This window comes from Nerophis ophidion, linkage group LG29, assembly GCF_033978795.1.
Source record: "Nerophis ophidion isolate RoL-2023_Sa linkage group LG29, RoL_Noph_v1.0, whole genome shotgun sequence".
Taxonomy (NCBI): domain Eukaryota; kingdom Metazoa; phylum Chordata; class Actinopteri; order Syngnathiformes; family Syngnathidae; genus Nerophis; species Nerophis ophidion.
The window spans coordinates 18,187,548-18,213,029 of NC_084639.1; the positions used below are offsets into that span (position 1 = coordinate 18,187,548).

The following is a 25,482-nucleotide window of genomic DNA, read 5'->3' on the forward strand; positions in this document are numbered from 1 at the left end:
TGACCAGTATCACCATTATGACCAGTATGAACGTTATCACCACTATGACCATTATCACCATTATCACCAGTATGACCATTATCACCAGTATGACCAGTATCACCATTTTGACCATTATCACCATTATGACCATTATGACCAGTATGAACGTTATCACCATTATCACCAGTATGACCATTATCACCAGTATGACCAGTATCACCATTTTGACCAGTATCACCAATATGACCATTATGACCAGTATGAACGTTATCACCATTATGACCATTATCACCAGTATGACCATTATCACCGTTATCACCAGTATGACCAGTATCACCATTATGACCATTATCACCATTATGACCAGTATGACCAGTATGACCATTATCACCAGTACGACAATTATGACCAGTATCACCATTATGACCAGTATGAACGTTATCACCATTATGACCATTATCACTGTTATCACCAGTATGACCAGTATCACCATTTTGACCATTATCACCATTATGACCATTATGACCAGTATGAACGTTATCACCATTATGACCATCATCACCAGTATGACCAGTATGACCAGTATCACCAATATGACCATGATGACCAGTATGAACGTTATCACCATTATGACCATTATCACCAGTATGACCAGTATGACCAGTATCACCAATATGACCATGATGACCAGTATGAACGTTATCACCATTATGACCATCATCACCACCATTATCACCAGTATGACCATTATCACCAGTATGACCAGTATCACCAATATGACCATGATGACCAGTATGAACGTTATCACCATTATGACCATTATCACCAGTATGACCATTATCACCGTTATCACCAGTATGACCAGTATCACCATTATGACCAGTATGACCATTATCACCATTATGACCATATATATATATATATATATATATATATATATATATATATATATATATATATATATATATATATATATATATATATATATTTATATTCACCCATTAGTGAAGTATTTTGGCGTTGTTCCACCTCCCATCTTTTGTTTCCTTGTTGGCCTCGTGGCCCTTTTCCAGGTTGTTGCCGTGCCGTCGCCATGACGACCGCTCTGTTCTCTGTCCGCAGACCTGAGGCCCCTCCCGGACGTGGCGATGACGGGCAACTGCACGCGCGAGTGCACCGAGTTCGGCCACTCCGACTCCTGCTGGATGCCCGGCCAGCCCTCCCCGGAGCGCAAGGCGCCCAAGAGCGCCGCCCAGCTCCCCACCTTCGTGCCTTACCAGGAGACGGGCGGGCCGGAGCAGCAGCCGGCGGCGGCGGCGGCGGCCAACGCCGGCCCTAAGCCCCTCCCCGCCGAGGAGCGCGGGGCCCGGGTGGCCAACATGCGCTTCATGACCCCCTACAGCAGTGCCTACCCCGCCGGCGCCGACACGTCCGGCAAAGACTGCGGGCTGGAGGAGATCCCGCTGAGCCAGGCGGCGGAATACCGCTCCACCGCCGCCCCCGCGGGCCACGCCTCCAAGAGGGAGATCTACCTGTGAGGGCTCCGCCCCCTTTTTCCCCGCCTCCCCTCCACCCGACACCTCACTGCCCTGTGCCTGGCTGTGTCGCCACAGTACCCCCCGCCCCCCCTCCCTCTTACACCTTTGCTTTAAACCCCGCCCACCCCCCGGCCCAGCAGCCAATCACCTGGAAGGAATGTAAACATGGTTGTGATCTTTTATTAGCTACTTGTCGTGAAGCCTCCTCACTCTCCGTGTCAGACGGACACTTTTCTTCCTGCCGGACATCTTTTTAACCTTTTTAGGACCCCCCCCGTGTACAGCCATGTAAATACAGCGGCGTGGGCGTGGTCACGGGGGGACTCGTGCATGTACAGATTTATCCTCCTTCAGTTCCCCGCCGCCAAGTCGCTTCGATGTTTCGATATTTTTAATATTCCTTCGCTTTTTTTTGGGGGGGGGGGGGGCGTTTCGTGAACGCTCGGCACAAACAATCCGTCGGTCCTCAGAGGAGTCGGCCCCAAAACGCCTGGGGTAATGTGTCGTCGTCATTCCGTTACCCGTATAAAAATAGTATTTATCCATTTTGCGTTTTTTTTTTTGTGTTTTGTTTTTTTCTAAGCTTTAGCTGTGTCAGGTGAAGACGGGGGTCGGAGGTCTCGTCCACTTTTTGGTGCCAATTAACCTCAGGTGACCTTTTGTGACCTTTGACACCGCTGTTGGCTTTGGCCAGCCTGAGTGTGTGTGTGTGTGTGTGGGTGTGTGTGTGTGTGTGTGTGTGTGTGTGTGTGTGTGTGTGTGTGTGTGTGTGTGTGTGTGTGTGTGTGTGTGTGTGTGTGTGTGTGTGTTCGTTCTTGTACTTACACCCTTCTTGAGACACGAAGAAGGAAAAGTATCTTCCATATGAGGAGGTGATGGTCCCAATAATAGAGAGCCAAATACTAGAATCCGTGAACATTGCTCCAAAGTCAGGATTTTTTTTTTGTTGATTTAATGTCCGTACAAAAGTAAACATTTGGCATTATATGATAAAAACGAGACTGCAGCTAAAAAAGGCCAGCTGGGGTCCGTGATCCCTTCGTCATCGGCCTTAAGGACGTCACGAAAAACATGAAACGTGAAATCTGTCAAAATGAAGGTCGTTCTAAAGAGGGACGTATTTTTTAGAGGTCTCAAGAAGGTAAGAAATACAAGAAAGTGTGTGTGTGTGTGTTCTTGTACTTCCACCCTTCTTGAGACACGAAGAAGGAAAAGTATCTTCCATATGAGGAGGTGATGGTCCCAATAACATTGCATCGAATAGAGAGCCAAATACTAGAATCCGTGAACATTGCTCCAAAGTCAGGATTTTTTTTTTTGGTTGATTTAATGTCCATACAAAAGTAAACATTTAGCAATATGCGATAAAAACGAGACGGCAGCTAAAAAAGGCCAGCTGGGGTCCGTGATCCCTTTGTCATCGGCCTTAAGGATGTCACGAAAAACATGAAACGTGAAATCTGTCAAAATGAAGGTCGTTCTAAAGGGGGACGTATTTTTTAGAGGTCTCAAGAAGGTAAGAAATACAAGAAAGTGTGTGTGTGTGTTCTTGTACTTACACCCTTCTTGAGACACGAAGAAGGAAAAGTATCTTCCATATGAGGAGGTGATGGTCCCAATAACATTGCATCTAATAGAGAGCCAAATACTAGAATCCGTGAACATTGCTCCAAAGTCAGGATTTTTTTTTTTGTTGATTTAATGTCCGTACAAAAGTAAACATTTAGCAATATATGATAAAAAACGAGACAGCAGCTAAAAAAGGACAGCTGGGGTGCGTGACCCCTTTGTCATCGGCCTTAAGGACGTCACGAAAAACATGAAACGTGAAATCTGTCAAAATGAAGGTCTTTCTAAAGAGGGACGTATTTTTTAGAGGTCTCAAGTAGGTAAGAAATTCAAGAAAGTGTGTGTGTGTGTGTGTTCTTGTACTTACACCCTTCTTGAGACACGAAGAAGGAAAAGTATCTTCCATATGAGGAGGTGATGGTCCCAATAACATTGCATCGAATAGAGAGCCAAATACTAGAATCCGTGAACATTGCTCCAAAGTCAGGATTTTTTTTTTTGGTTGATTTAATGTCCATACAAAAGTAAACATTTAGCAATATGCGATAAAAACGAGACGGCAGCTAAAAAAGGACAGCTGGGGTCCGTGACCCCTTTGTCATCGGCCTTAAGGACGTCACGAAAAACATGAAACGTGAAATCTGTCAAAATGAGGGTGGTCCTAAATAGGGAGGCATTTTTTAGAGGTCTCAAGAAGGTAAAAAATACAAGAAAGTTTGTGTGTGTGTTCTTGTACTTACACCCTTCTTGAGACACGCAGAAGGAAAAGTATCTTCCATATGAGGAGGTGATGGTCCCAATAACATTGCATCGAATAGAGAGCCAAACACTAGAATCCGTGAACATTGCTCCAAAGTCGGGATTTTTTTTTTTTTGTTGATTTAATGTCCATACAAAAGTAAACATTTAGCAATATGCGATAAAAACGAGACGGCAGCTAAAGAAGGACAGCTGGGTTGCCCAAAGTGCGGCACAGGGCCCAGCTGGGGTCCGGGACCCCTTTGTCATCGGCCTTAAGGACATCACGAAAAACATGAAACGTGAAATCTGTCAAAATGAGGGTGGTCCTAAATAGGGAGGCATTTTTCAGAAGTCTCAAGAAGGTAAGAAATACAAGAAAGTGTGTGTGTGTGTTCTTGTACTCACACCCTTCTTGAGACACGAAGAAGGAAAAGTATCTTCCATATGAGGAGGTGATGGTCCCAATAGCATTGCATCTAATAGAGAGCCAAATACTAGAATCCGTGAACATTGCTCCAAAGTCATTATTTTTTTTGTTGTTGATTTAATGTCCGTACAAAAGTAAACTTTTAGCAATATATGATAAAAACGAGACGGCAGCTAAAGAAGGACAGCTGGCTTGCCCAAAGTGCGGCACAGGGGCCAGCTGGGGTCCGTGACCCCTTTGTCATCGGCCTTAAGGACGTCACGAAAAACATGAAACGTGAAATCTGTCAAAATGAGGGTGGTCCTAAATAGGGAGGCATTTTTCAGTCAGAGGTCTCAAGAAGGTAAGAAATACAAGAAAGTGTGTGTGTGTGTTTTCTCTCGACTTCCTCCAATTCCAGATTTTAAGAGGATGGGGGGGGGGGGGGGGGCACTGTCCCGAGCCCCCACAGCCAATCACACGCACGATATCGCCGGGTCACAGAACTGGTTTCATGCGGTTGCTCCTCCTAAGTTCTTAATCAGTCCCTCCAGGGTTTTGAAAACTGGTGTTTTCTTTCCCTTCTAGTTCTTTCCTAATATATATTAATAATATATATTTGTTATCAATGTTTGAGCTGTCCTTTGTAACTTGAATCTCAACATTTGTAAACAAAACAAAAAAATTTATTGATGTTTTACTTGTTTTATAGCAGACTAGATGGCAGTAAAGGTACCCAATCAGAACTTAATTCACTCTTTTGTTTTCATTCGTCGGGACTAATATTAGTTGTAGGGACTAATATTAGTTGTAGTTAGAGGAAGAAACACCGGCAAAGGCTTCCTGATTGTCCGCCGTGTAAGTTTTACACTTGGAAGTCTTCAACATTTGTTGATGTTCCAACACTTTTACTTCATCATCACACTTCAACATCTCTAACATGGCAATGCTGCCTCTTGACTGGGTCAGCATTGCCAATGAAAAGATGTTCTTTTTTGTCAGACCCTGGATAAATATATGTTGAAAACATGTATAAATACATATTAGATAAATATATAAATACATAATATATAAATACATGATGAATACATAAATAAATACATGTTAAATAGATATATAAATACATATTAAATACATATGTAAATGTATGTTGAATAAATATGTACATATATGTTAAATAAATATGTAAATACATCCATCCATCCATGTCGAATAAATATATAAATACATGTTAAGTACGTACATAAATACATGGTAAATACATGTATAAATATGTTGATTATATATATAATTGCATGTTGAATAAATATAAAAATTCATGTTGAATACATATATAAATTCATGTTAAATACATATATAAATACATTTTAAATACATGTTAAATAAATATATAAATACATGTTGAAACAATGTATAAACACATTTAAAAAATATACATAAATACTTGTTAATTATACATGTTGAATACATATATAAATACATGTTAAATAAATATGTAAATATATGTTAAATGCATATATAAATACATGTTAAATAAATATATCAATACATGTTAAGTACGTATATAAATACATGTATAAATATGTTGATTACATATATAAGTACATGTTGAATAAATATAAAAATACATGTTGAATACGCATATAAATACATGTTGAAGACATATATAAAGACACGATATATACATATATAAATACATCTTAAATACATGTTAAATAAATATATAAATACATGTTGAAACAATGTATAAACACATGTTAAATAAATATATAAATACTTGTTAAATATACATGTTGAATACCTATATAAATACATGTTAAATAAATATATATATATGTTAAATGCATATATAAATACATGTTAAGTACGTATATAAATACATGGTAAATACATGTATAAATATGTTGATTACATATATAAGTACATGTTGAATAAATATATAAATACACGTTGAAACAATGTATAAACACATGTTAAATAAATATATGAATATATGTTAAATAAATATATAGAAACATCTTGAATTCATATATAAATAGGTGTTAAATAAATATATAAATATATGTTAAATGCATATATAAATACATGTTAAATATATATATATATATATATATATATACACATATATATATAAATGTATGTATGTATGTATGTATACATATATATATATATATATATACATACATACATATATATATACATATATATAAATGTATGTATGTATACATATATATATATGTGTGTATATATATATATATGAATGTATGTATGTATATATATATATATATATATATATGTATATATGTAAACACATTTAATAGATGTTAAATAAACATACAAATACATTTTAAATTTATATATATATATGTTAAATAAATATATGAATACATGTTAAATTTGTATAAATATATGTTAAATAAATATACATGTATGTAAATACATGTTGAATAAATATATGAATAAACTGGGAAGTGTGAAACTACATTACCCAGAATGCTTAGGGCTGCAGACAGGAACAGGAAGTAGGTGTTGGTGAAAATGTGGCCAGACTTTGCAAATTTCACGCTGATTGGTTGACTTTGCACGACTTGGAGCGACGGCCACGTCACTTTTTCCTGGAGGGTCTGATTAACGGAGGAATAACTTACCACCGCTCAAAAGAATCCAAAAGTAAGTGTGGTCCCTTTTTCTCACACAAAATTCCCAAAGTAGAAACCGATCGACAGCAAATGAGAGGACAAAATAATCCACACAGTCAGCTTGCGTTGCATATTGACAGGTCTAATAAACACTACCGGGAGGCCCGGGGCCCGTCTAGATTTGAACACTGAATTAGTCACCAATACTCTTGATTTGAATGGTTTTGAAATAGTTGTATCTAAAGTAGTACTCACAGTTTAACAGGATGAACCTGGTCCAAAGTTATGAAACATCTTTTAATCACAGAGTTTATCATCGAGGCTTCGGTCAGGCTGATTACAAAATAAGTACTAATCCAATCATGAGTAACTTATTAAAAATAAAAATACATGTTCATACAATGATGTCGTGCTAAAATGAACACAATTAGTAGAGTACAAATATACATGTGTTTTTTCACTAAAAAGCCAATTTAAGTGAAGGTGAAAATTGTAGTCATAATTTGTGCGCTTCTGAAACTTTTGTTAGTGGTATTGAAGTGTGTTACAACACATTTAAAGTCAGGAAACACGGATTTTGTGCATATTTGAAGACAAAACAGTTTATTATTAGTCGTTAAAGTCAATATGTCATCTTTTTCTGCTCACATTCTTCCGTTTTGGTGTTTATTTTGTTTCTTTTATTCCTAGAATATGACACAAGTCAATCAAAAGTCCAATCCAGTTTAAGGCCATTTGTTTAAATATCACTCTTGACCACAGAACTGTTTCCAGAGTTCAATAAAAATACAATAAAACAAAAAAGACTAATCGATAAAATATAAAAAAAACAATAAAAGACACATCAATAAAATAGAACTAAACAAAACTGACCAAACAATGAAAGACGAATCAGTAAAAAATCTCATTCAATAAGAAAGAATAAATCAATACAAGACAAATCAATAAAATTGAATAAACAATAAAAACAAATCAATAAAATAGGGTGAAACAATAATACAGACAAAAAAAACAAATGCATTACATTAATAAAGCATTAAAATAAACAAGTTCAATCACAAATCAATAAAATGGAAATGATCAAATACAATTTGATAAAATATATCAAACAAAAAAAGACAAACCAATAAAATGTGATGAAACAAGTAAAAATGTAAATCAGTAAAATAGAATAAAACAAAGACAAATCAATAAAAAAACAAAACAATGAAAGACATCAAAAAATAGAATAAAACAAAAGACGAATCAATAAAATAAAACAATAAAAGACCAATCAACAAAATATGATATATCAAGTAAAACTGTGAATCAATAAAAATACAATAAAACAAAAAAGACTATTCAATAAAATATAAAAAAAACAATAAAAGACACATCAATAAAATAGAACTAAACAACACCGACCAAACAATAAAATAAACAATGAAAGACGAATCAGTAAAATATGATAAAACGAGTAAAAATCTCATTCAATAAGAAAGAATAAATCAATGGAAAACAAATCAATAAAATAGAGCAAAACAATAATACAGAGAAACAAAACAAATGCATTACATTAATAAAGCATTAAAATAAACAAGTTAAATCACAAATCAATAAAATGGAAATGATCAAATACAATTTGATAAAATATTTAAAACGAAAAAAGGCAAATCAATAAAATGTGATAAAACAAGTAAAAATATAAATCAGTAAAATAGAATAAAACAAGGAAGACAAATCAATAAAAAAACAAAACAATAAAAGACATCCAAACATAGAATAAACCAAAAGACGAATCAATAAAATAAAACAAAAGACAAATCAATAAAATATGATAAAACAAGTAAAACTGTGAATCAATAAAAATACAATAAAACAAAAAAGACTAATCAATAAAATATAAAAAAAAACAAAAAAAGACACATCAATAAAATAGAACTAAACAAAACCGACCAAACAATAAAATAAACAATGAAAGACAAATCAGTAAAATATGATAAAAGGAGTAAACATTTTATTCAATAAGAAAGAATAAATCAATAGAAGACAAATCAATAAAATAGAATAAACAATGAAAACAAATCAATAAAATAGAGCAAAACAATAATACAGAGAAACAAAACAAATGCATTACATTAATAAAGCATTAAAATAAACAAGTTAAATCACAAATCAATAAAATGTAAATGATCAAATACAATTTGATAAAATATATAAAACAAAAAAGACAAATCAATAAAATGTGATAAAACAAGTCAAAATATAAATCAGTAAAATTAAATAAAACAAAGAAGACAAATCAGTAAAAAGACAAAACAATAAAAGATACATCAAAAAATGTTAAGAAAACAAAAGAGACGAATCAATAAAATAAAACAATAAAAGACAAATCAATGAAATATGATAAAACAAGTATAACTGTGAATCAATAAAAATACAATAAAACAAAAAATACTTAATTGATAAAATATTAAAAAAACAATAAAAGACACATCAATAAAACAGAACTAAACAAAACCGACCAAACAATAAAATAAACAATGGACGACAAATCAGTAAAATATGATAAAACGATTTATTCAATAAGAAAGAATAAATCAATAGAAAACAAATCAATAAAATAGAGCAAAAACAATAAAAAGGTCTTAGTTGGTCATCAAAAGAAATGTAATTAATATACTTTAACTGATTAGCTTGCATGGAAAAAAACACACTATATATATATTTATATATATTATTATTATTTATTTTTTTTACAATTTTAATATTGCAAAAAATGTGGTAAAAGTGTGTGTTAGTTTCGGTCATGTTTGCCGGCATCTTCTGGCTCCAAACACTTCCTACTCCTCTGAGGCCCGGCGAGCATAAAAGGTGGGAAAACCCACTAAAAAATTTGCGTGATCGTGGTTTCTTTCCGGAAAGATCTTTGGACACAAACGTGATCTCTCTGCTGAAAGCCTGTAAAAAAACGAAACACACAAAATGTTGAACTTCTGCTGATGTTTCATGCGTGAAAATCCCGTGCTTCGTGCTCCTTCGCCGTGTCCAAACACTAAAGTTGATTCCTCCGGCTCTCATGCGAGGTCGTCTTACATTAACGCCACAGGGTGCCTTGCGCTGGAACAGGAAGTGGCGTTTGTCGGCGAGCAGGAAGTCATCTTTTCAGGAAGTGTCACCTTCTTCACCTTTCAATTGTCGCTGACTTCTTCTTCTTCACTTGACTGCCTCCATGTTTACTCACACTTCTTTCTGTTCCACGTCTGACCTTTAACCCGAACCAGCCGGCCCACCAGACCGCACCCAGCGTTGATCTACCAAGACCGAAAACGTAAATATAATCACTAATTAACTAAACCTGTAAGTGCTGTTTTTGTTGAACTCCACATTTAGCACATTGAGGCTAAATTGGCTTTGAGAAAGATGAGGACATAATTGGAGTGGTAGAAGACTAGAAGTACAAGTGTTGGACACGTCGTACATCTAGCGATTTTGGAGCTGCCGGATGATTTAAACATTTAAGCTTATTTGGAACCAGCAGACACCAAAACGAGTGTATAATATAGATATGTGTGTTTTTACATATATATACACAGTATATATACAAACAACAACCGATGTGGAGGGAAATGAGTGTCTCCATGGTGACACCTGGTATACGTCAAGTCTTCATGAGAAATAATGCAAACTGCACCAGTTAGCAATTTGTCGATGTAGTCTTAGTAGATCAATAGTCATCAGTCAGGTGTATATATGTATATATATATATATATATATATATATATATATATGTATGTATATGTGTATATATATATATATGTATGTATATGTGTGTATATATATATATATATATATATATGTATATATATATATATATATATATATGTATATATATATATATATATATATATATATATATATATATATATATATGTATGTATGTATATGTATATGTATGTATGTATATATGTGTACATACATATATGTATGTATATGTATATATGTATATATATGTATGTATGTATATATGTATACATATATGCATATATGTATGTATATATATGTATATATGTATATATATATGTGCACGTATGTGTATATATATATATGTATGTAATGTATGTATGTATGTATACGCATATATATATATGTATATGTGTATATACTTATATATATACACACACATATATATATATATATATATATATATATATATATATATATATATATATATATATATATATATTGTTACTATAAAAAAAAACATTTTACAGTAAAAAACTGGCAACTCGGTCATCGGAATTTTACTGTGAAATATATGTTCATACATGCATTTTTTTTTCCCAACATAATACGCATGGGAGAAAAAAAACAGTACAGGAAAAAAAATGGCAGCTTGGTCATCTGAGTTTTACTGTTGTTTTTTTTTGTTTGTTTGTTTTCTACAAGATTTTACTGTAAATGGAGAAACATTTACACCTTTTTAGTTGTGGCAGCCTGTTTTTTTGTTTTTTTAACCGTAAAATTTACAGTAATACACAGTAAAAAAAAAAATTGATTTTACAGTAAAAAATATTAAAGCTGTCAGCTCAGTCGACCATGAAAAAATTCCAATTTACATTAAATTAGTGTGAAACAAACAAAAACACAGTAAATTGGATTTTAAAATCTATTTTTGCAGTATAAAGTTGGATGGAAAACTGCCTTTGAAAGGAAAATACTTTTATTTTGAAAGAACAATTGTTTGGGAAACAAGGTCATTCAATATTTGTTGCAATATTTGGATAAAATGACATTTATTTCACGCGGTATGAATATATTTTAAAGTACTTTAAATAAGGTGGCGGCCCTTATTCGGTCCCCGGGCCTTGAGTATGAACCCTGTGCTGGAAGTGTGTACTTACCCTAGTGTACTTATGGAAGTACACTGAGGGAAGTATACCGTCGGAAAGAAGGAAAGTGACGTTGCAAGCGACTAAATAAGGGATAATAATAATTACGTCCCCGCAGACGTCGGCTTCTTAACGAGAAAAAAAGGATAATTGGGTCAAACGTCGGAAAGGAGCAAATTGTGCCGTTGAACATCGGAGAAGAGTTCATTAAAGTACTTTGTGGGACTCCAGCACAGGAGTCAAACTCAAGGCCCCTGAATGAAGTGCTAAATGTACCCTTTCCTTTTTAAATATGAATGTACTGCATCCCATGGCTTTTAAACGCTGATATCGTCTGATACGGCAACAGGTATCGGCTTGACTCGATTTTAAAGCGTCAAAATGTACTCAGTAAAAAAAATCATGTGGTACAAGTTTTCCTTTTACAGTAAAACACAGTGAAAATAATTGTAGATTTCACAGTAAAAAAAAAAAAAAAAAACGTAGTCTGGTCGCCAGAATTTTACGTAAAAAATAAAACTGTGGTATCGTTTTTTTTTTATTTACAGTAATGCAAAGTAAAAAGAAAAATCATTTTACAGTAAGAAAAAAACTGGCAGCTTCGTCGGCAGAATTTTACCATAAAAAATAAAACTGTGGTATCGTTTTTTTCATTTACAGTAATGCACCGTAAAAAGAAAGACATAATTTTACAGTAAAAAAAACAACAACTGGCAGCTCCGTCGCTAGAATTTTACAGTTAAAAATAAAACTGTGGTATTGTTTTTTTTCTCATATACAGTAATTCACCGTAAAAAGAAAGACATCGATTTACAGTAAAAAACCCCCCAAAAAAACGGTAGCCTAGTCGCCAGAATTTTATTGTAAAAAATAAAACTTTGGTATTGTTTTTTTCATTTACAATAATGCATATTTCCATTTCTAGTAATTCTTCGTAAAAACAATCGTACATTTTACAATAAAAAAAAGTCAGTTTAGTTGCCTGAATTTTACCGTAAAAAAAAATCTGTTATAACATATTTTTCATTTCCTGTAATATTTCGTAAAAACAATCGTACTTTTAACAATAAAAAAAGGCAGTTTAGTCGCCAGAATTTTACTGAAAAAGAAAACCTGTGGTAATGTATTTCTATTTCCAGTAATACTTCGTAAAAACAATCGTGAATCCAACATTAACAAAAAAGCAGTTTAGTCGCCAAAATTTTTGGTAAAAAAAACAGACTGTGGTAACGTATTTTCATTTCCAGTAATACTTCGTAAAAACAATCATAAATTTGGTATTGTTTTTTTCATTTGCAATAATGCACCGTAAGACAAAAGAGATAATTTTACAGTAAAAAAAAAAGAAAAAACCGCGGTAACATATTTCCATTTCCAGTAATACTTCGAAAAAACAATCGTAAAATTTTCCAATAAAAGAAGGCAGTTTAGTCGCCAGAATTTTACCGTAAATAAAAAACTGTGCTATCATTTTATATTTACAGTTATACACCGTGAAACAAGAACCGTAAATTTTACTGGTAAAAAACATCTACTCAGTCCCCAGAATTATACCATTTTTCTTTTACAGTAATACATACCGTACATCATAAAGACAATTTTAGAGGTGAAACCCGCAGCCATAATTTTACAATAAAAAAAAACAAGCTATTGTAGAATGTCCAGTAATGCTCCGTAAAAAAATTGTAAATTTCACAGTAAAAAAAGTTGCCTGAATTCTTACCGTGAAAACAAATTGACGTATAGATTTTGTCATTACAATAAAACGCAGCGAAAACAACAACCGTAGATTTTACGAGTAAAAGCCGGAAGCTCAGTCGCCAAAATTTTACCGTTAAAAAAAATCTCTGATAACATAGTTCCATTTCCGGTAATATGTCGTAAAAACAATCGTAAATTTAACATTAACAAAAAAGGAGTTTGTTCGCCAGAATTTTTGATTAAAAAAAAACTGTGGAAACGTATTTCCATTTCCAAAAATACTTTGTAAAAACAATCATACATTTTACAGTACAAAAAAAGCAGTTTAGTCGCCAGAATTTTACCGTAAAAAAAAATCTATGATGACATATTTCCATTTCCAGTAATACTGCGTAAAAACAATCGTAAATTTAACATTTACAAAAAAGCAGTTTTGTCGCCAGAATTTTACCTTAAAAAAAAAACCTGTGCTAACGTATTTCCATTTCCAATAAAGATTCGTTAAAAAAATCGTACATCTTACAGTTAAAAAAAGGGCATTTTTGTCGCCATCATAAAAAAAAAAACAGGGTAATGTATTACCATTTCCATTAATACTTTGTATAAAGAATCATAAATTTTACAGTAAAAAAAAAGGCAGTTTAGTCGCCAGAATTTGACCATAAATCTGTGATAAAATATTTCCATTTCCAATAATAGCTCGTAAAAACAATCGTGAATTTTACATTAACAAAAAAGGAGTCTTTTCGCCGGAAATTTACCGTGAAAAAAAAATGTGGTAATCTATTTCCATTTCCAGCAATACTTTATAAAAACAATCGTACATTTTACAGTAAAAAAAAGTCAGTTTAGTTGCCTAAATTTTACCGTAAAAAAACAACTTTGGTAACATATTTCCTTTTTCAATAATACTTCGTAAAAACAATCGTACGTCTTACAGTAAAAATAAGGCATTTTAGTAGCCGGAATTTTAATGTAAAAAAAGAACCTGTGGTAACATATTTCCAGTTCCAGTAATATTTCGTTAAATCAATCATAAATTTAACATAAAAAAAAAGCAGTTTTGTCGCCAGAATTTCACTTAAAAAAAAAAAACTTTGGTAACATATTTCCATTCCCAGTAATACTTCGTAAAAATAATCATACATTTTAAAGTTAAAAAAAAGTAAGTTTAGTTGCCAGAATTTTACTATAATAAAAAACAACTGTGGTAACATATTTCCATTTCCAGTAATACTTCGTAAAAACAATCGTACATTTTACAGTAAAAAAAAAGTCATTTCAGTTGCCAGAATTTTGCCGTTAAAAAAAACAACTGGTAACATATTTCCATTTTCAGTCATACTTCGTAAAACAATCGTAAATTTAACATTAACAAAAAAGCAGTTTTGTCGCCAGAATTTTACTGTAAAAAAAATCTGTGATAAAACATTTCCATTTCCAATAATAGTTCGTAAAAACAATCGTACATTTTACAGTAAAAAAAGTCATCTTAGTTGCCAGAATTTTGCCGTTAAAAAAAACAACTGGTAACATATTTCCATTTTCAGTAATACTTCGTAAAACAATCGTAAATTTAACATTAACAAAAAAGCAGTTTTGTCGCCAGAATTTTACCGTAAAAAAAATCTGTGATAAAACATTTCCATTTCCAATAATAGTTCGTAAAAACAATCGTACATTTTACAGTAAAAAAAGTCATTTTAGTTGCCAGAATTTTGCTGTTAAAAAAAACAACTGGTAACATATTTCCATTTTCAGTAATACTTCGTAAAACAATCGTAAAATTAAAATTAACAAAAAAGCAGTTTTGTCGCCAGAATTTTACCATAAAAAAAATCTGTGATAAAACATTTCCATTTCCAATAATAGCTCGTAAAAACAATCGTAAATTTTACAGTAAAAAAGGAAGTTTAGTCGCCAGAATTTTACAGTTAAAAAAAAAATATTTTCCAATAATAGCTCGTAAAAACAATCGTACATTTTACGGTAAAAAAAAGTCATTTTAGTTGCCAGAATTTTACGGTTAAAAAAAAACTGGTAAAATATTTCCATTTCCAGTAATACTTCGTAAAACAATCATAAATTTAACTTTAACAAAGAAGCAGTTTTGTCGCCAGAATTTTACCATAAAAAAATCTGTGATAAAACATTTCCATTTCCAATAATAGCTCGTAAAAACAATCGTAAATTTTACAGCAAAAAAGGCAGTTTAGTCGCCAGAATTTTACAGTTAAAAAAAAATCTGTGATAAAATATTTCCTTTTCCAATTACAGCTCGTAAAAACAATCGTAAATTTTACATTAACAAAAAAAGCAGTTTTTTCGCCAGAATTTTACTGTAAAAGAGAAACTGTGGTAACGTATTTCCATTTCCATTAATATTTCGTAAAAACAATCGTAAATGTTACAGTAAAAAAAAGTCAGTTAAGTTGCCTGAATTTTACGGTTAAAAAAAACAACTGATAACATATTTTCATTTCCAGTAATACTTCGTAAAAACAATCGTACATTTTAGAGTGAAAAAAAGTAAGTTTAGTTGCCTGAATTTTAACGTAAAAAACAACAACTGTGGCAACATATTTCCATTATCAGTAATACTTCGTAAAACAATCGTAAATTTAAAATTAACAAAAAAGCAGTTTAGTCGCCTGAATTTTACGTTAAAAAAAAACAAAACTGTAGTAACGTATTTCCATTTCCGGTAAAACTTCGTAAAAACAATAATACATTTTACAGTAAAAAAAGTCAGTTTAGTCGCCAGAATTTTACAGTTAAAAAAAAAATCTGTGATAAAATATTTCCATTTCCAATAATAGCTCGTAAAAACAATCGTAAATTTTACATTGACAAAAAAGCAGTTTTTTCGCCAGAATTTTACTGTACAAAAGAAACAGTGGTAACGTATTTCCATTTCCATTTATATTTCGTAAAAACAATCGTAAATTTAACATTAACAAAAAAGCAGTCTTGTCGCCAGAATTTTACCGTAAAAAAAATCTGTGATAAAATATTTCCTTTTCCATAATAGCTCGTAAAAACAATCGTACATTTTACAGTAAAAAAGGCAGTTTAGTCACCATAATTTTACAGTTAAAAAAAAAAATCTGTGATAAATATTTCCTTTTCCAATAATAGCTCGTAAAAACAATCGTAAATTTTACATTGACAAAAAAGCATTTTTTTCGCCAGAATTTTACTGTAAAAGAGAAACTGTGGTAACGTATTTCCATTTCCATTAATATTTCGTAAAAACAATCGTAAATTTAACATTAACAAAAAAGCAGTCTTGTCGCCAGAATTTTACCGTAAAAAAAAAATATGTGATAAAATATTTCCATTTCCAATAATAGCTCGTAAAAACAATCGTAAATTTTACATTGACAAAAAAGCATTTTTTTCGCCAGAATTTTACTGTAAAAGAGAAACTGTGGTAACGTATTTCCATTTCCATTAATATTTCGTAAAAACAATCGTAAATTTAACATTAACAAAAAAGCAGTCTTGTCGCCAGAATTTTACCGTAAAAAAAAAATCTGTGATAAAATATTTCCATTTCCAATAATAGCTCGTAAAAACAATCGTAAATTTTACAGTAAAAAAGGCAGTTTAGTCTCCAGAATTTTACAGTTAAAAAAAAATCTGTGATAAACATTTCCTTTTCCAATAATAGCTCGTAAAAAAAATCTTAAATTTTACATTAACAACAAAGCAGTTTTGTCGCCAGAATTTTACCGTTAAAAAAAATCTGTGATAAAATATTTCCATTTCCAATAAAAGCTCGTAAAAACAATCGTACATTTTACATCAACAAAACAATAGCTCGTAAAAACAATCGTAAATTTTACATTAACAAAAAAGCAGTTTTGTCGCCAGAATTTTACCATAAAAAAATCTGTCATAAAATATTTCGATTTCCAATAAAAGCTCGTAAAAACAATCGTACATTTTACATCAACAAAACAATAGCTCGTAAAAACAATTGTACATTTTACATTAACAACAAAGCAGTTTTGTCGCCAGAATTTTACCGTTAAAAAAAATCTGTGATAAAATATTTCCATTTCCAATAAAAGCTCGTTAAAACAATCGTAAATTTTACTGTAAAAAAGTCAGTTTAGTCGCCAGAATTTTACAGTTCAAAAAAAAATCTGTGATTATTTCCTTTTCCAATAATTGCTCGTAAAAACAATCGTACATTTTACATTAACAAAAAAGCAGTTTTTTGCCAGAATTTTACTGTAAAAGAGAAACTGTGGTAACGTATTTCCATTTCCATTAATATTTCGTAAAAACAATCGTAAATTTAACATTAACAAAAAAGCAGTCTTGTCGCCAGAATTTTACCGTAAAAAAAATCTGTGATAAAATATTTCCATTTCCAATAAAAGCTCGTAAAAACAATTTTAAATTTTACAGTAAAAAAGTCAGCTTAGTCGCCAGAATTTTACAGTAAAAAAAAAAAAAATCTGTGATAAATATTTCCATTTCCAATAATAGCTCGTAAAAACAATCGTACATTTTACATTAACAAAATAGCAGTTTTTTTGCCAGAATTTTACTGTAAAAGAGAAATTGTGGTAAGGTATTTCCATTTCCATTAATATTTCGCAAAAACAATCGTACATTTTACAGTAAAAAAAGTCAGTTTAGTTGCCTGAATTTTACGGTTAAAAAAAACAACTGGTAACATATTTCCATTTTCAGTAATACTTTGTAAAACAATCGTAAATTTAACATTAACAAAAAAGCAGTTTTGGCGCCAGAATTTTACCATAAAAAAAATCTGTGATAAAACATTTCCATTTCCAATAATAGCTCGTAAAAACAATCGTAAATTTTACAGCAAAAAAGGTAGTTTAGTCGCCAGAATTTTACAGTTAAAAAAAAATCTGTGATAAATATTTCCTTTTCCAATAATAGCTCGTAAAAACAATCGTAAATTTTACATTGGCAAAAAAAAGCAGCTTTTTCGCAAGAATTTTACTGTAAAAGAGAAACTGTGGTAACGTATTTCCATTTCCATTAATATTTTGTAAAAACAATCGTAAATGTTACATTCACAAAAAAGCAGTTTAGTCGCCAGAATTTTTGGTAAATAAAACAAAACTGTGGTAACGTATTTCCATTTCCAGTAATACTTCGGAAAAACAATCATACATTTTACAGTAATAAAAAAGTCAGTTTAGTCGGCAGAATTTTACCGTAAAAACAACAACTGTGGCAACATATTTCCATTTTCAGTAGTACTTCATAAAAACAATCGTAAATTTAAAATTAACAAAAAAGCAGTTAATTTGCCTGAATTTTACGTAAAAAAAAACAAAAAACTTTGGTAACGTATTTCTATTTCCAGTAATACTTCGTAAAAACAATCATACATTTTAGAGTGAAAATAAGTAAGATTAGTTGCCAGAATTTTACCGCAAAAACAACAACTGTGGCAACGTATTTCCATTTTCAGTAATACTTTATAAAAACAATCGTAAATTTTAAATTAACAAAAAAGCAGTTTATTTGCCTGAATTTTACGTAAAAAAAAACAAAAAACTGTGGTAACGTATTTCCATTTCCAGTAATACTTCGTAAAAACAATCGTACATTTTAGAGTGAAAAAAAGTAAGATTAGTTGCCAGAATTTTACCGTAAAAACAACAACTGTGGCAACGTATTTCCATTATCAGTAATACTTCGTAAAAACAATCGTAAATTTAAAATGAACATAAAAGCAGTTTAGTCGCCTGAATTTTACGTAAAAAAACAACAAAAAACTGTGGTAACGTATTTCCATTTCCAGTAATACTTCGTAAAAACAATCATAAATGTTGCAGTAAAAAAGGCAGTTTAGTCGCCGGAATTTTACAGTTAAAAAAAAATCTGTGATTAATATTTCCTTTTCCAATAAAAGCTCGTAAAAACAATCATAAATTTTACAGTAAAAAAGGCAGTTTAGTCGCCAGAATTTTACAGTTAAAAAAAAATATGTGATAAACATTTCCTTTTCCATAATAGCTCGTAAAAACAATCGTACATTTTACATCAACAAAACAATAGCTCGTAAAAACAATCGTAAATTTTACATTAACAACAAAGCAGTTTTGTCGCCAGAATTTTACCGTAAAAAAATCTGTGAGAAAATATTTCCATTTCCTATAAAAGCTTGTAAAAAACAATCGTAAATTTTACAGTAAAAAGGGCAGTTTAGTCGCCAGAATTTTACAGTTAAAAAAAAATCTGTGATAAACATTTCCTTTTCCATAATAGCTCGTAAAAACAATCGTACATTTTACATCAACAAAACAATAGCTCGTAAAAACAATCGTACATTTTACATCAACAAAATAGCAGTTTTGTCGCCAGAATTTTACCGTAAAAAAAAATCTGTGATAAAATATTTCCATTTCCAATAATAGCTCGTAAAAACAATCGTAAATTTTACAGTAAAAAAGGCAGTTTAGTCGCCAGAATTTTACAGTTAAAAAAAAATCTGTGATAAACATTTCCTTTTCCAATAATAGCTCGTAAAAAAAATCTTAAATTTTACATTAACAACAAAGCAGTTTTGTCGCCAGAATTTTACCGTTAAAAAAAATCTGTGATAAAATATTTCCATTTCCAATAAAAGCTCGTAAAAACAATCGTACATTTTACATCAACAAAACAATAGCTCGTAAAAACAATTGTACATTTTACATTAACAACAAAGCAGTTATGTCGCCAGAATTTTACCGTTAAAAAAAATCTGTGATAAAATATTTCCATTTCCAATAAAAGCTCTTAAAAACAATCGTAAATTTTACAGTAAAAAAGTCAGTTTAGTCGCCAGAATTTTACAGTTCAAAAAAAATCTGTGATTAATATTTCCTTTTCCAATAATTGCTCGTAAAAACAATCGTACATTTTACATTAACAAAAAAGCAGTTTTTGCCAGAATTTTACTGTAAAAGAGAAACTGTGGTAACGTATTTCCATTTCCATTAATATTTCGTAAAAACAATCGTAAATTTAACATTAACAAAAAAGCAGTCTTGTCGCCAGAATTTTACCGTAAAAAAAATCTGTGATGAAATATTTCCATTTCCAATAAAAGCTCGTAAAAACAATCATAAATGTTACAGTAAAAAAGTCAGTTTAGTCGCCAGAATTTTACAGTAAAAAAAAAAAATCTGTGATAAATATTTCCATTTCCAATAATAGCTCGTAAAAACAATCGTACATTTTACATTAACAAAATAGCAGTTTTTTCGCCAGAATTTTACTGTAAAAGAGAAATTGTGGTAAGGTATTTCCATTTCCATTAATATTTCGTAAAAACAATCGTACATTTTACAGTAAAAAAAGTCAGTTTAGTTGCCTGAATTTTACGGTTAAAAAAAACAACTGGTAACATATTTCCATTTTCAGTAATACTTTGTAAAACAATCGTAAATTCAACATTAACAAAAAAGCAGTTTTGTCGCCAGAATTTTACCATAAAAAAATCTGTGATAAAACATTTCCATTTCCAATAATAGCTCGTAAAAACAATCGTAAATTTTACAGCAAAAAAGGTAGTTTAGTCGCCAGAATTTTACAGTTAAAAAAAAAATCTGTGATAAATATTTCCTTTTCCAATAATAGCTCGTAAAAACAATCGTAAATTTTACATTGGCAAAAAAAGCAGCTTTTTCGCAAGAATTTTACTGTAAAAGAGAAACTGTGGTAACGTATTTCCATTTCCATTAATATTTTGTAAAAACAATCGTAAATGTTACATTCACAAAAAAGCAGTTAAGTCGCCAGATTTTTTGGTAAATAAAACAAAACTGTGGTAACGTATTTCCATTTCCAGTAATACTTCGGAAAAACAATCATACATTTTACAGTAATAAAAAAGTCAGTTTAGTCGGCAGAATTTTACCGTAAAAACAACAACTGTGGCAACATATTTCCATTTTCAGTAGTACTTCATAAAAACAATCGTAAATTTAAAATTAACAAAAAAGCAGTTAATTTGCCTGAATTTTACGTAAAAAAAAACCAAAAAACTTTGGTAACGTATTTCTATTTCCAGTAATACTTCGTAAAAACAATCATACATTTTAGAGTGAAAATAAGTAAGATTAGTTGCCAGAATTTTACCGTAAAAACAACAACTGTGGCAACGTATTTCCATTTTCAGTAATACTTTATAAAAACAATCGTAAATTTTAAATTAACAAAAAAGCAGTTTATTTGCCTGAATTTTACGTAAAAAAAAAACAAAAAACTGTGGTAACGTATTTCCATTTCCAGTAATACTTCGTAAAAACAATCGTACATTTTAGAGTGAAAAAAAGTAAGATTAGTTGCCAGAATTTTACCGTAAAAACAACAACTGTGGCAACGTATTTCCATTATCAGTAATACTTCGTAAAAACAATCGTAAATTTAAAATGAACATAAAAGCAGTTTAGTCGCCTGAATTTTCCGTAAAAAAACAACAAAAAACTGTGGTAACGTATTTCCATTTCCAGTAATACTTCGTAAAAACAATCATAAATGTTACAGTAAAAAAGGCAGTTTAGTCGCCGGAATTTTACAGTTAAAAAAAAATCTGTGATTAATATTTCCTTTTCCAATAAAAGCTCGTAAAAACAATCGTAAATTTTACAGTAAAAAAGGCAGTTTAGTCGCCAGAATTTTACAGTTAAAAAAAAATATGTGATAAACATTTCCTTTTCCATAATAGCTCGTAAAAACAATCGTACATTTTACATCAACAAAACAATAGCTCGTAAAAACAATCGTAAATTTTACATTAACAACAAAGCAGTTTTGTGGCCAGAATTTTACCGTAAAAAAATATGTGAGAAAATATTTCCATTTCCTATAAAAGCTTGTAAAAAACAATCGTAAATTTTACAGTAAAAAGGGCAGTTTAGTCGCCAGAATTTTACAGTTAAAAAAAAATCTGTGATAAACATTTCCTTTTCCATAATAGCTCGTAAAAACAATCGTACATTTTACATCAACAAAACAATAGCTCGTAAAAACAATCGTACATTTTACATCAACAAAATAGCAGTTTTGTCGCCAGAATTTTACCGTTAAAAAAAATCTGTGATAAAATATTTCCATTTCCAATAAAAGCTTGTAAAAACAATCATAAATTTTACAGTAAAAAAGGCAGTTTAGTCGCCAGAATTTTACAGTTAAAAAAAAATCTGTGATAAATATTTCCTTTTCCATAATAGCTCGTAAAAACAATCGTAAATTTTACAGTAAAAAAGGCAGTTTCGTCGCCAGAATTTTACAGTTTAAAAAAAATCTGTGATAAATATTTCCTTTTCCAATAATAGCTCGTAAAAACAATCGTAAATTTTACATTGACAAAAAAGCATTTTTTTCGCCAGAATTTTACTGTAAAAGAGAAACTGTGGTAACGTATTTCCATTTCCATTAATATTTCGTAAAAACAATCGTAAATTTAACATTAACAACAAAGCAGTTTTGTCGCCAGAATTTTACCATAAAAAAATCTGTGATAAAATATTTCCATTTCCAATAAAAGCTCATAAAAACAATCGTACATTTTACAGTAAAAAAGTCAGTTTAGTCACCAGAATTTTACAGTTAAAAAAAAAAAATCTGTGATAAATATTTCCATTTCCAATAATAGCTCGTAAAAAAAATTGTAAATTTTACATTAACAAAATAGCAGTTTTGTCGGCAGAATTTTACCGTAAAAAAATATCTGTGCTACCATTTTCTTTTCCAATAATAGCCCGTAAAAACAATCGTACATTTTACATGAACAAAATAGCAGTTTTCTCGGCAGAATTTTACCGTAAAAATAATACCTGTGCTACCATTTTCTTTTCCAATAATAGCCCGTAAAAACAATCATACATTTTACATTAACAAAATAGCAGTTTTCTCGGCAGAATTTTACCGTAAAAAAATATCTGTGCTACCATTTTCTTTTCCAATAATAGCTCGTAAAAACAATCGTACATTTTACATTAACAAAATAGCAGTTTTCTCGGCAGAATTTTACCGTAAAAAAATATCTGTGCTACCATTTTCTTTTCCAATAATAGCTCGTAAAAACAATCGTACATTTTACATTAACAAAATAGCAGTTTTCTCGGCAGAATTTTACCGTAAAAAAATATCTGTGCTACCATTTTCTTTTCCAATAATAGCCCGTAAAAACAATCGTACATTTTACATGAACAAAATAGCAGTTTTCTCGGCAGAATTTTACCGTAAAAATAATACCTGTGCTACCATTTTCTTTTCCAATAATAGCCCGTAAAAACAATCATACATTTTACATTAACAAAATAGCAGTTTTCTCGGCAGAATTTTACCGTAAAAAAATATCTGTGCTACCATTTTCTTTTCCAATAATAGCTCGTAAAAACAATCGTACATTTTACATTAACAAAATAGCAGTTTTCTCGGCAGAATTTTACCGTAAAAAAATATCTGTGCTACCATTTTCTTTTCCAATAATAGCTCGTAAAAACAATCGTACATTTTACATTAACAAAATAGCAGTTTTCTCGGCAGAATTTTACCGTAAAAAAATATCTGTGCTACCATTTTCTTTTCCAATAATAGCCCGTAAAAACAATCGTACATTTTACATGAACAAAATAGCAGTTTTCTCGGCAGAATTTTACCGTAAAAATTATACCTGTGCTACCATTTTCTTTTCCAATAATAGCCCGTAAAAACAATCATACATTTTACATTAACAAAATAGCAGTTTTCTCGGCAGAATTTTACCGTAAAAAAATATCTGTGCTACCATTTTCTTTTCCAATAATAGCTCGTAAAAACAATCGTACATTTTACATTAACAAAATAGCAGTTTTCTCGGCAGAATTTTACCGTAAAAAAATATCTCTGCTACCATTTTCTTTTCCAATAATAGCTCGTAAAAACAATCGTACATTTTACATTAACAAAATAGCAGTTTTCTCGGCAGAATTTTACCGTAAAAAAAATACCTGTGCTACCATTTTCTTTTTACAGTAATATCCCGTAAAAAAAAAAACAAGAACTGTAAATTTTAACGTGGCGCGTTTGTTTGGTTCACAGACAAAAATGGCTGCCAACTGAGCTGCCGGTTAATTTTTTTTTTCCGTCAAAAACTGTGTTGCCAGTTTTTTTGTTTTTAATTTACAGTAACTTTACAGTAATATACTGTAAACTAACATTGTCGGAGTCTACGTAAAAACCACACAATCAGCAAATACATCGGCAATTTCTATCCTTGTACATTGTTATTCCGGCCATTATTAAGCGACGTGGCCCCCCACCCCCCGTCCCAGGTTTCGTTTTGGAAGTGGAAAATTCCGGATGTTCGTTTTTGTTTTTTTTCCCCGATGAGGACTTAGCTCGGAGGTTAGCACGCGTAGTTTGCCGGGGTGTTTGTCTTAAAGAGTTCGTACTTCACGTGGTTCGGTTCGACGCTAGAAACTACGCTAGTGATGCCTGGTTTTTGTACAGTTTTATGTACACGCAGTTGTAGTCTTTTTTTTTCCAGCAGATGACAAATATCTATATCTATAACTATATCTATATCTATATCAGCGTGTCAGGACGTGTAGCTCGTCACATGTTCGTAGATCCTCACACCTGTCGGCGTTTTTCCTTTCTACCTTCACGTCGGCCCGGGAATGTCGGCCGACCTTTTTTTTCCCTTTTTCTCTTTTTGCCGTCCGCATGTTTTTTACTCGACGTGCTTCGCTTCTGCTGAGCGACTCAAAGAACATTCTTGTAAGTTCTCCTTCCTTCCAGCTTTACAATAAAAGAAACTACATGGCCGCCTTGTCTCCGCCTCTTGTGTCATGTGACTCGTCGTGTCAGCTTCAAAGGCTGCAGACGTTTATTAAACAAGACAAGAAGCAAGGAATTAAAACAGACAGCATTCAATTTAGCTCAATTGAGGAGAAACGTGTCGTCTCACGCTTTGAAGAAAGATTGTGCGCCGCCTCTTTTATTTGGACTTTCCCTGGTTGCATGGCAACAGCTGGTTCCAAGGGAAGGGGGTCATAAACAGC

At 31.4% G+C, this 25,482-nt stretch overlaps 1 protein-coding gene and 1 long non-coding RNA gene across 6 annotated transcripts in view; both read left to right on the forward strand.

Annotated features, from left to right (window-relative positions):
* LOC133546151 (protocadherin-1-like) overlaps positions 1 to 4,987 on the forward strand; it is a 243,313-nt gene extending 238,326 nt beyond the window's left edge. For both annotated transcript variants that reach the window (XM_061892004.1, XM_061892003.1), the window contains one exon: positions 1,105 to 4,987. In XM_061892004.1, coding sequence (XP_061747988.1) covers positions 1,105 to 1,520 — 416 coding nt within the window. In that variant the 3' untranslated portion in view covers positions 1,521 to 4,987. The remainder of the gene's footprint in view (positions 1 to 1,104) is intronic.
* Positions 4,988 to 6,536: 1,549 nt separating this feature from the next.
* Positions 6,537 to 25,482, forward strand: part of LOC133546154 (uncharacterized) — a 124,209-nt gene continuing 105,263 nt past the window's right edge. For all 4 annotated transcript variants that reach the window (XR_009805010.1, XR_009805012.1, XR_009805014.1 and 1 more), the window contains exons 1-2: positions 6,537 to 6,906; positions 10,139 to 10,185. This is a non-coding gene — a long non-coding RNA (uncharacterized LOC133546154). The remainder of the gene's footprint in view (positions 6,907 to 10,138; positions 10,186 to 25,482) is intronic.